A 13,433-nucleotide genomic window follows, 5' to 3' on the forward strand; every position below is an offset into this window, starting at 1 on the left:
CAGTAAGACCTTTGTTAATCTTCGGAACACAAATTAAGATATTTTTGTTGAAATCCGATGGCTCAGTGAGGCCTCCACAGCCAGCAATGGCATTTCCTTTCTCAAGATCCATTAATGTACTAAAAACATATTTAAATCAGTTCATGTGAGTACAGTGGTTCAATACTAATATTATAAAGTGACGAGAATATTTTTGGTGCGACAAAAAAAACCTAAATAACGACTTATGAAGTGATGGCCGATTTCAAAACACTGCTTCAGGAAGCATCGGATCATAATGAATCAGTGTATCGAATCATGATTCAGATTACGTTTCAAACCGCCAAACTGCTGAAATCACGTGACTTTGGCGATCCGAACCACTGATTCGACACAAAAGATTCGTAAACCTCCGATGCTTCCTGAAGCAGTGTTTTGAAATTGGCCATCACTAGATAAGTCTTTATTTTGGGGTTTTTCTGGCGCATCAAAAATATTCTCGTCGCTTTATAATATTAATATTGAACCACTGTACTCACATGAACTGATTTAAATATGTTTTTAGTACATTAATGGATCTTGCGAGAGGAAATGTCATTGCTCCCTATGCAGGCCTCACTGAGCAATCGGATTTCATCAAAAATATCTTAATTTGTGTTCTGAAGATGAACGAAGGTCTTACGGGTGTGAAACAACATGAGGGTAAGTAATAAATGACGTTATTTTCATTTTTGGGTGAACTAACCCTTTAAGCCTAACGAAAAATAGTATATTTTATGAATGTATTTATATTACAATTATATCCAGATTTTTATATTATATTTATATCATATATATGTATATTTTATATTATATTTATTTATAACATATTATATATGTTATTATATATTTTTTAAAACTGACATTTTTATGTCAATACATTGTTTGGAGCATAAGAAACAAACTAAATAAAGACATGAAAAGACATGAATGGGCAAAAACTATGTTTTTTTTTCATTCACCAGTCAATTTTAGGTTAACTTTGTATAAAGATGATTCTCAACTATGTTATGAAAGATATGACAGAATGATTTACATTTTACTTTATGCAATATGCATTTAAACATGGCCATAAATGCCATTCCCATTTTATGCTATGCATCTATACACTGCATCTAATTTGCATATTAATGTGTACTTAGGCAACATGTGATGAAAAAAGTGTGATAATTGGGAACATTTTCATATGAATATCTTATATTTCATAAAAATATTGATATATCATTTCTTTCCTTATTCACTTGTGCCTCCAAAATGCCTGATATGCCATGCTGCAAGTCTTGGTGTCCACAGTGGACATGTATGAAATTGATGCCCTGTTTCATAACAGAAAGTCCTATTCTGATTTGAAACCCCATAACATCTTCCTGAGATGGTAAATTTGATCATTCAGTCATATTCAAAGACCAAGGAGAGGGAGTTGTCATGGTTACACCTCCAAACATTTGGTATCTCTGCAAAGCCCTGAATGTGCTCTTTACAGGACATCCAGACTTAAAACTGTTGTCAGAGAAATGTAATAAAATATAGGCTAATGTCATCTACAGATGAAAAAAAGCGCAATTGCTGAGTCATGTGCTTCAAGATAATTAAATCATTTTCTTAACATATAGCCTATGTGATAAAATAATTAAAAAAAAAAAAAAAACTTGTTTTCCCCCATATTTTGGGCATATAAAGGGAAATATTACACAATTACGCAATCTACGCATAGCACGTAAGCACACCTGCTCAGAGAAACTACCAAAAGAAAAAAAAAACACCTGAAGGTGTGGTTTCTCTGGAATTATTTAGGAAGTTTCTGAAGTCTGATTCAATTTAACGAATCGATTCGTTTGAACATTTCGCTGATTATTTTAAATCGTTATTCAAAAGTGTCCCCAGAAGTCAAAGTTTGCGTTTATTTTTGTTTTTATGCTGTACTATACCACTGTGTTTTCAATTGGGTTATATCGTGTCAGTTTGTTTCACATCTCTGCAGTCGAATCGGTTCGTATGAATCATTGAACGCAAGCGATTCTGAAGAAGAATTCGTTTGCGACTCGGACATCACTTTTTATTTGCCAAGGCGACTACTATTGGAGAGTCTAGTGTACTTCGTGCATGAAGACTGTTATTACGAGGCATTGGAATTAGGGATTGGACACCCAAGTACAGAGACAGCACTCTTCATGAACATTATAAAGGAAGCAGACACTTGAAACTGCCGAGAGAGGAACATTTTGACATTTTGTTGCATAACGCTTTCATACACAAATCTTGACTCATAGGGATTCATCAGTCAGTCCGCTGATGATGAGGATGATGATGGTCAAGAGAGAATGACAGGTGAGTAAAACTCCAGCCATAGCCTCATATGAGTCATATTGTGTTTTACATTTGGACGTCAATGGATGTATTAAACATATAAATAAATGTATAATTATAGTTCTGAAATGAATAATGGGATTTACAGGATACTTAAAGGGATGTCCAAAAATACCATAGTATTGTAGCTTTTTTGTTGTATATAATGGCACTTTTTTGACATGGTTCTCCAAGAATAACTGTGCATAGTGCAAGTCCGAAATATTATTATTATTATTATGGCAGTACCATGGTATTTTTGGAACTACCTTCAGGTAACATAAATACTATTTCAGTACCATGGTTTATACATCTACACCCATCTCTATACCATGGTATCCTTTGATGCTTTTAGTAAGACTCGTTGCTGCCAAACTTGTTAGAGTTGGTGCATGAGTTATTCCAGTGAAAGTGCATTTACATTTACTTGATAATAGCATAACCAGACCTGTTTAGTTACTTCCAGAGCATTGGTTTAAAGATCATATTAATAATTAACAATGCCTTTCTTTTATGCAGAACAACGGTTCATGTTTTGTTTTTCAGGTGTCTATGTATACAGCTGTCATTTGAATATTGTTAGTCTGCAACTGTTTTCATTTTTCTCGCTGAATATTCTTTTGCATATGTTTTGCATATGAACTATGGATGGGAGTACTGGAAACAACAGACTTCTTGATAAAATAACGATATTTGGATTGTTGAAAAATAACAAGGACATTACATATAACATTACATACATTTCTTTATTCAAATGTATTCAAATACTAAATTATTAAATGTACATATAAACTATTAAATATAAAACTGCATGCATCATGCAATTATACAAGACTAGAACATTTTTGTTTAAAATAGTTTTAGATGTCGTAAAGCATCTTATACTTAGCAGCTCAAGAAACGTAATACTCTGTCTGTATATCAAACCTCCATGGCAATATCAGTTTTTAACCTGGAAACTGAGGGGAGGTTTTAAACCCAGCTATTTCCTGGTTTAGTAAGCTATTGTTGAGCAATGACTTCATTATCGTGTAAATAACTTTCTAATGTAATTTCTTTATTGATTATCTTAATCTTTTTGGTGCAGCAACACTTGACTCAGAGTAAAATGGCAAACACATGCAAAGAGTTTTTATTAAAGTTTGCTGCATACAACAGCTTATCCAAAAGATGCTTGACCAGTACAGATTGACCTCTTGGCTCAATAAAGTTTGTGGAAGTAGATTTTAACATTTATCATTTTTATTATTATTATGTATTATTAAGTTTTGCATGCTTAAAGGATTAGTTCACTTCAGAATTAAAATTTCCTGATCATTTCCTCACCCCCATGTCATCCAAGATGTTTATGTCTTTCTTTCTTCAGCTGAAAAGAATTTATGTTTTTTTGAGTGAAACATTTCAGGATTTTTCTCCATATAGTGGATTTCACTGGGGTTCAACGGGTTGAAGATCCAAATGTCAGTTTCAGTGCAGCTTCAAAGAGCTCTATGTGATTCTAGATGAGGAATAAGGGTCTTATCTAGAGAAACCATCGGATAAAAAAAAAAAAAAAAAAAAAAATATATATATATATATATATATATATACAGCTATGGAAAAAATTAAGAGACCACTTAACATTGATTTCTGAACTTGGAGTGGTCTCTTAATTTTTTCCATAGCTGTATATATATATACACACATTTTTTAACCACAAATCTTGCACTTCTTTGCGGTCCGCCGTGCATGACGTAATCACGTTGGAAAGTCACACATGAAGAAGGTGGAAGTACTGATCCAGTGTCTACAAAGCAAACGTGCAAAGATTAAGCCATACGGCCTTTACAAAAAAAAAAAAAGGAAAAAAAAGGAAAACAATGATATCGGATGATTTTGAAGTTGGAGGAGAAAAGTTTTTGCCCTACTGCGGTACTTCCACCTACGTCACGCGTGACCTTTCAACATAATGCTTGGCGGATCATAGAGCAGTTCAAGATGAGTGTTTGTGGTTAAAAAGTATATAATATTTATCTTTTTTTTAGAAAATGGCAGATTGTTTCTCTAGATAAGACTCTTATTCCTCGTCTGGGATCGTGTAGAGCTCTCTGAAGCTGCACCGAAACTGACATTTAGACCTTCAACCCGTTGAACCCCAGTGAAGTCCACTATATGGACAAAAATCCTGGAATGTTTTCCTCAAAAACCTTCATTTCTTTTCGACTGAAGAAAGAAAGACAAGAACATCTTGGATGACATGGGGGTGAGTAAATTATCAGGAAATTTTTATTCTGAAGAACTAATCTTGTAAAGCCGAACGTGACTGTGCTTTATCTGATCGCAACACAGTTGTTTAATTTCCAACTAATAATCTTTTTGTCTTCAGCTCTCATGTTTACATCGGAAACGGCAACTCAACCCAATGCCACCCAAGAACCAATCAACCAGACATGTATGGAGAGCGAAGATTTCAAATATTTGGCATACACCATCACGTACAGTGTCGTATTCCCTATTGGATTCATCAGCAACTTCGTGGCATTGTTTGTGTTCCTGCGTTTTACTCCTAAGAAGACTGCCAACACTGTTTTTATGACTAACTTGGCCATTTCAGATGCTGGCTTCTCCCTAACATTGCCCTTCCGCCTGGTCTACTACTTTAGGGATGGTCATTGGGATTTCCCAGACTGGTTTTGCCGCTGGTGTGTATTTTCCTTTTACCTGAACCTATACACAAGCGTATTGTTTCTTACAGGCCTTAGTGTACTACGGTACATCGCCGTTGTTCACCCTATTCGCAACAAGACCCTGGCGACTGTGCGGCGGGCCAGTATATCATGTTTGGCGATCTGGATATTTGTGGCCTTCTTGTCAACGCCGTTCCTCATGTCAGGCACTTTAACACGGAAAGAAAAGATACGCTGCTTTGAACCTCCGAACTTCAAGTCATGGGAGCGCATATTTATCTTGAACTATGTGGGGGTTACATTTGGATTTGTCATTCCGTTTATTACAATACTGGTCTGCTACAGCTGCATCATCTACAAACTCGCCAAAGGGAAGAAAGTTGGGAATCGAAAGAGGAACAGCCGCCAACGTGCTTTGTATTTGATCGCGGTTGTCCTGAGCACGTTCCTGCTGTGTTTCCTACCATACCATGTCATTCGCACAGTTCATCTTCATGCCATTGTTAAAGGCCAGAGCTGCCAGGTCAGAGAGTACCTCTTGAGAGTTCTGGTCATCTCGCTGTGCACGGCGGCATCCAACAGTTGCTTCAATCCCTTGTTGTACTACTTCGCGGGAGAGACCTTCCGCACGGCAATCCGTAGAGCGTCAGGTCGAGCAACGTTCAGTTCGTTCAGTCACAGTGGTTTCTACCCATCTTTTCGACGCCGGAGCCAATCTGAAACCCATCGGAGGACGAGACAACAAAGCTTCACTGCCGTACACCAAGCCTGTCTGCCATGCTCCCTAGACAGCTCCTGTCAGGTCATAAGCGAAAAGAAGCCTGACGCCTGCGTGTCTGAAAAGCAACGCAAACTTTCTGAATCTGCAGAAAAGCATTGATGACTGACAAAGGAAAGTCTATACTGAAAGAAATCAGAATGTAAAGAATAGATGTCTCTATTGTTGTCTTGAATATGCTCAAAGCATCTCTTTTTTTCTCTCACTTCTCTAAAATGTTTAAAGATGTTGGCCATTAGATAAGTGTAGTTGAACCTCACACAACCTCAAGAATGGGTCCTATTTTGACTATGCTTTTGGCAGATCCTTTTATTCCAAGCAACTTACATCAAATTCAAGCAATACATCTTGCAGGTTCATGCATTCCTTGAGAATCAAACCCATGACCTGCATGCGCTACTGTTTGAGCTACAGGAACATTGGGGCAAACTCCATCCTGGACATGTTCTTGTTCAATTCATTCAGGTACTCTCTTAAAAATAAAGGTCCCAAAAGGGGGTTTTGTCATAGCAGTGCCAGAACCACATTCAGTGAACAGTTCTTCAAAGAACTTTTTTTCCTCATTTTAACAATCTAAAGAACCCTTTCCCACTCTAAATCACCTTTTGATTAATGGAAAGGTTCCATGGATTTTAAAGGTTCTTCCATAGATGCATAGAGGAACACAGAAACTGTAGCTGCTGTCAAAGATGTAGTTTATTAAAAATAAGATATGCAAAAAAAAGTTAAATAAAACAGATGTTAAGAGCATGATTAAAACAAAGGTTATTAATAAAAACAGAACTGCTAGGTACTAAATACAGCACCAACTCCTCTTCATAAAAAATTGAGGCTGGAGTTTACCGCACTCAAGCAGCACTAACAATAACCTTGTTCATCACTCACTAAACTCAATTCATCCATTAGCGCTCCTTTCTACTAGTGACAGCAGCTGTACATACATATTTTTTCCTGTGCTTACTTAATTGGAACATACCATTTTCAATCAAATTACCCCTTTACTGTATATTTTAATACACACATAAAAAGATTAAAGGGATAGTTCACTCAAAAATGTAAATTCTGTCATCATTTACTCATCCTCAAGTTGTTTTAAACCTGTATTGTTCTGCTGAACACAAAAGAAGATATTCTGAAGAATGGAAAAAAAAATACTATGGAAGTCAATGGGGCCCATCGACTCTTTGATTACCCATATTCTTCAAAATATCTTCTTTTGTGTTCAGCAAATTCAATTCAGCTATCACTTTAAGAACAAGAGGTAAAATTTATATCAATAAGTACAATAAATGAGACAAATAAAACACATAAACATTTCCATAAATAGCTCCATTAAAAATAAACACTCCCACTCTGTTAAAACATAGAAATAAAAGAGTTAACCCCAAATAAATATCATAAATGAACAATATAGAAAAACAGTACAAACACAGAAAAACACGGTAATGAAAGACTGGGGTCTCTCCATCTTCGTGTCAATGAAGAACTTTTATTTGCATGTTCAGTTTCATCACAAACCAGTAAAGTTTGTTTGAGAAGATATTTGATAGTTAAGTACTTTTCATTGTTGCAAGAGGACGTTATGTAAGTCACAGAGATCATTGTTCCCCACAGGAAGAAAAATCACAAATTTTCTCTTCACTATCTTAATTGTATCCTCTAGATAGAAATTAGGTTCAATTGAGACAAATCTCCTTATCAGATAGCTAGATGTCTCAGATGCCTCTAGAAATCTACTCTCAAAAATGTCTCAGAATCTTTTCAGATTCAAAAGTGTGCTATCAATAGTCAAAAATTTTAATATGAGCTCAAACATTTCTCATCATATTCTTCCAAGACTAAATTACCCAATCTAAGGTGTCTTCCGTTTACTGTATGATAAGTATCACTTTTTATGAACTCTCCTAGAAAAGAGAAACATTTGAGCAACAAAGTTGACATTTTAGTCAAGATTTCCAGGAAGCAGAAGCTGAATTTTCAAAGGAATTTTTTTCTACTGATAGCAGCATTTGAAACATTTATTTGTATATAAGAAATTACTAATTTTATCATTATATCATATAAGTTCTGAAAATGAGATTTCCCAAACTTCAAAGACTTCAAAGAAACATCTAACAAAAAATAACATCTACAGCCCCATTTGAGAGGCATTTCAGTGGAACATTTGTTGGCTCACTGCAACTGTAGTGAATATGATTGAAGACGGGAAGAGCGTGTAACTACGTGATTTATACTCATCATGCATATTAAGAGTTTCACTGACAGCTTCTAAATAACAACATAATAAGGTTAATCAGTCTTTTGGCATACATTACATATTGTATCTCTTACAGTCACATTTGCAGAAATTATATCAATGTTGATTTGTAAACAGCATTTATTTGAGCTTTCTCATTGCACTAGGCCAGTATTATCAGTGCCACCTCAGTGCATTCATGAAGGCATCCTACTGGAGACGTTTTACCACAATCAAAATACTTTTGTACATTACCACATCTTTAATGTCTTATTTCTTTTTGTTATTATTTTATTGTATTTTTATATAATTCTATAATTTCTATCTGGTAAACTGCTTGTAAAAATCTCTTTGTAAAGCACTATGTGCAAGAAGATCATTTATGAAGTCCGTTTTCAATAAAGAAGTTTTCAAAAAGCAAACTTATTGGTCTTGTTTTAGTAACTAAACCAACAGTTTTAACCAGACACTGAGCTTAGCAATGTGGGAAAAGTGGTATACTACTTACTGGAGTTAGTATATACTGTGTATAGACATGTGCCGATATTCAGTAACGTGATATATCGCGATAATGAGCAAGCACGATATTGTTATCGTGGGCACTGCAAAATACCGTAAATAATAATTTATTACCAATTATTAAAATTTTTACAATGCATTTAAGAATACTTTCCCCATCAACCATATAAAATGCACAACACCGCTGTATTCTGTGTCAAAGGGACACGCGCTCAGATGTAAACAAGCCCAACGTGCACGAGAAGCACATGGCTGAACGAGTGAAGGAGACGCGCTGAATGAAAGTGCACGTTCACTCTCTGACAGCAGAGGGCGCTGATGGAGCAGCAGAAGTGCAGCGGTTACCCCGAAAACAAAGCAACTGCGCTAATGAACAGTTTTTAAAATGCTCCACACAGCCATTCAGTTTTTTCTTAATCTCAATGTTGTCCATCACATCGCCAAATACTTAAAGACTTAATAGGCTATTTATTTTCAAACTTAAACCTTTTTATATTTTAGTCTGGACTACAACATGTCATATATTCTGACTAACAATGATCTACTAACAATGATCAGTTGTATTTCTTAACTAACATTAACAAAAAATAATACTTTCTGTAACAAATGTAGCTATTGCTCAATCTTAGTTAATGCTATAAATAATGAGACCTTATTGTAAAGTGTTACCTGTTGTTCTTTATAGCCTATTTTGAAAATTTTACTTTATATTTTTGATGTATTGTATTATTGTATTTAAACATACAGAGTTCTTTTTTTTATTACAAAAAGAGTTCTTAAACCTGTTATATGACAACATTTTTTTGCAAGTTATTTCAATGTCGTGATAATACCGTATATACCGTGATAAAAGCTTTAGCAATTAATTGCAACATGAAAATTTGATACCGTCACATGCCTAACTGTGTACTTGCTCCTTTTTTAAAATAAAAAATCTGTGCACTATCATTTAGCATTTTTTCCTCTGTAGGATTAGCTCATCTGAATCTCCGTATGACAACCATACAAAATACTACCGTTTGAAACCTTTATCATAGAATAATGCCTACTACTGTGTCCCTATTTGTATTTGAATAATGTGTACTATTATACGTAAATGCATACAGGAAGTGATTAATTGGTATTTGATTTCTAACAACATCTTGTAAACTCATTTGTTTCCAAAGGAAGTAATTGTTAAACTTAGGCATCTTCCAGACACATGGTTTGGCCTACATACTTTTCCTAAGAAACAGGAATAGATCTGTGAGATAAGGTGTAATTGGACTAAAATTCACTTCCTTTGGAGAAAACAAAACACAAGAAAAAGAAAACAGATATCTGGTGGAGTGAGGCATGCAACATGCGTTTCATATCTAAACTCATTTAAACATTCTCGACCACCAAGAACAATGAACTGAAAACCAGTTAAGCACTAATATATATATATATATATATATATATATATATATATATATATATATATATATATATATATATATATATATATATATATGCAGCATTTCTACACTGAGAGACACATAAGGTTCATGTTGATATGGTATGATACACATTCATGCAATTATATCATATTTCATACCCATTCTGATGTTCAGTTTCAAAAACACCTGAACTTTTGACCATGTCTGCATGCTTGCTGCCACATGATTGGCTGGTTAGATATTTGCATCAATGAGCAGATGCACCTAATACATCATTAGAAGTTATGTATATCTGATTTTCCTGAAGATAAGGCCAAGTGCTATGAAAAACTAGAGTATTGCTTAATAAGAAGTAACAATGAGCAGTTTGTAGGAATCCACAAAGAATGCATGTGTTGAAATCTTATACATACATGTTCATAAGCCCATTATGAATTTATTGATTTCTTTTTTAGAGCAATATCAGGCCTCTTAAAGGCACAATATGTAGAATTTGTGGATTTAAATATCCCAAAACCACTAGAACAATGTTATATATTTTGTTGACTTGTGTACTTACATTATACCAAATGCTTCCAAGAATGTTTAAATCCAGAGAAATAAGCAATTTTAACCAGGACTCGGGACGTGTCTGTGCGTCGCTTATCAATGACATCATACCCGCCGCGTTACCCTTGATTTCCGTTGTTTTTTTTTATAGAAACCATGGAAACACCAAAAACGCTTTAATATATTTTGTGTTTTATTACAGGTAAGCAACTGTTTGGATATATTCATCGACATAAAACTAATCATATTATATAGCTAAACACAGTAAGTCTTATTGTTAAATATCGTTTTCTTGATTTACCGCGAGTACTGTGTTTTACCATGCCTAATATCGATCTAGCTTACTGCAGTGTGCAACAAATGTCTCATTAGCCGTTGAGCAAACACAAAGTAGCACTATAACAATTTTCAACACACAAATGTGACTAATATGATAAAACAGCGCCACTTCACCCCACATACGAATGACCGGAAAAAGCGGAAGCGGCGACTGTGGCATAATAAAAGTTCTGCTGCTCTCGTCTCTCACTATCGCTCCAGCGGCCTTGTTTTTGCTCTCACAACACTCGCGCTGCTCTGCTTCATATAACAGTAACGTTAATAATCTTATGAACATGATTTCTGCCTGAGTCCCGTCTCGTTTCTTTGCATCGGCTGTAAACGTGAAGACAACACATCCCATGATTCCGTGAAATCGAGGCGTCATTAAAGGGTTAGTTCACCCAAAAATGAAAATAATGTAATTTATTACTCACCCTCATGTCGTTCCACACGCATAAGACCTTTGTTAATCTTCGGAACACAAAATAAGATATTATTGATGACTCAGTGAGGCCTACATTGCCAGCAATATTACTGCACATATTTGAAACAGTTCATGTGCCTTTAGTGGTTCTATATTAATATTATAAAGCAACAAGAATAATTTTTGTGCACCAAAAAAAAAAAAAAACCTTTTCAAAACACTGCTTCTGAGCTTTACGAATTGAATCAGTGCGCCAAAGTCACGTGATTTCAGCAGTTTAGCCGTTTGATAGGAGATTCGAAACAAAAGATTCATAAAGCTCAGAAGCTTCATGAAGAAGTGTTTTCGTTATTTTGTTTTTCTTTGGTATTCTTATTGCTTTATAATATTAAGATAGAACCACTGAAGTCACATGAACTGATTTAAATATGTTTTTAGTACCTTTATGGATCTTAAGAGGTGCAGTAACATTGCTGGCAATGCAGGCCTCACTGAACCATCGGATTTCATCAACAATATCTTAATTTGTGTTCCGAAGACAAACAAAGGTTTTATGGGTGTAGATGAACAACATGAGGGTGAATAATAAATTACATCATTTTCATTCTTGGGTGAACTAACCCTTTAAGCTATGTCTTTGTTTTGAATGAGCGACCTCTAGCGGACAAAAATTTACACATTGTAGCTTTAAAGGGATAAAAAATCTGTTTTTGTCATCATTGTTTATTTATACTCACACCATATTTAATAGGGCTATTTATTTATACAGCTGTACATACAGTACATAATGCACAAATCTGTTCATAAGTCTTTTGTTCCAGATATATACCACATTATTATTTTTCCCCTTAGTCTTAGCCTATTTAAATGTTCTTTCTGTTCTCGTGTCATACATGCATGTACAAAGAGCTCCTGAAAAAAAAATAAAACATCAAATTCCTTGTGTTTGCGCTCACTTGGCGAATAAAGCTCATTCTGATTTATGTGGTCTCAAAAAAAAAAGATCAACATCAAGACTCAAACTGTGTTAATAACACTGCAGTATATAAGACTATCCAAAAAAATGACCATTTTCCACAACAGATGTTTTATTTGAAAGTGTAATTCCTAAGAGCACTAACAGCCACTTGCAAACTCCAGTATGAATTATGAAGAACGCTGGGTTAAGTAGGCTACCAAAAAAGGAGACTCACCCAAATGAGTTGCTATCATAATTCAGTACAGAAAAGCAGATCCTCTGGTTGGACACAAAGCTGATGTTAACATTGGAACAACTTTTGTTTATACAGCCATGATAATAGTTTATGTTCACTTAATAATTTACTTTCATTTTCAGCTAAATAGTACACATTTTGTTTGCCATTCTTGACCCAAAGCCAAGGTTCCCACACTGTTTGACCAATGAATGTTCAGGTCATTTGCACTGGATAAAGATTTTGGATTCTGGATAAAAACATTTATACAAGTAATTTTATCGAAATTGCACTAAATAAGATTAACCATTTAAGACCAATTAAGTATTTCAGAGGAGAACATGGCTAGAACTTCAAGATTTTATGAAATCCCGCAAGAAATCAAAATGCACTGATAAAAAAAAAGTTCTTAAAGGGACAGTTCACCCAAAAATGAAAATTGTGTAATTTACTCATCCTCAAGTCGTTTCAAACCTGTACGAGTTTCTTTCTTCTGTTGAACACAAAATAAGATATTTTAAAGAATGTCGGTAACTAGACGGTTAACGGCACCCGTTTGACTTTTTTCCTACTATGGAAGTCAATGGGTGCAATCACCTGTCTAGTTACTGACATTCCTCAACAGAAAATATCTTCTTTTGTGTTCAACAGAAGAAAAACTCGTACAGGTTTGGAACAACATGAGGGTGAGTAAATGATGACAATTTTATTTTTTTGGGTGAACTATCCCTTTAAACTTCTTAATACAACTCAAGGAGGAAAAGAAACAACTAAACTCATTTCTAGTAAAAGCAAGCATCCGTTAAACTGAAAACAAAAATCAGATGACGACAGTGTCGTTTACACCAGGATGTCTGTAGAACGAGGAACTGCTAAACCAGTCGAAATGGACCTCATAAAAGCTCTTTTATTACGGTTACTTTCTGCTGTCGCAAACTCTCTAGCAAAACATCAGCACATCA

General features: G+C 34.9%; 1 protein-coding gene across 1 annotated transcript; it reads left to right on the top strand.

The window, feature by feature from the left end:
* The first annotated feature begins 1,997 nt into the window (after window positions 1-1,997).
* On the top strand, window positions 1,998-8,310 carry cysltr3 (cysteinyl leukotriene receptor 3). Its single transcript, XM_067373978.1, has 2 exons — window positions 1,998-2,346; window positions 4,730-8,310. The coding sequence occupies exons 1-2, from the start codon at window positions 2,340-2,342 to the stop codon at window positions 5,908-5,910; spliced, it is 1,188 nt and encodes a 395-aa protein (XP_067230079.1). The 5' UTR covers window positions 1,998-2,339; the 3' UTR covers window positions 5,911-8,310.
* The last annotated feature ends 5,123 nt before the right edge of the window (window positions 8,311-13,433 follow it).

The sequence above is a fragment of the Chanodichthys erythropterus genome, chromosome 21 (genome assembly GCF_024489055.1).
Source record: "Chanodichthys erythropterus isolate Z2021 chromosome 21, ASM2448905v1, whole genome shotgun sequence".
NCBI lineage: Eukaryota > Metazoa > Chordata > Actinopteri > Cypriniformes > Xenocyprididae > Chanodichthys > Chanodichthys erythropterus.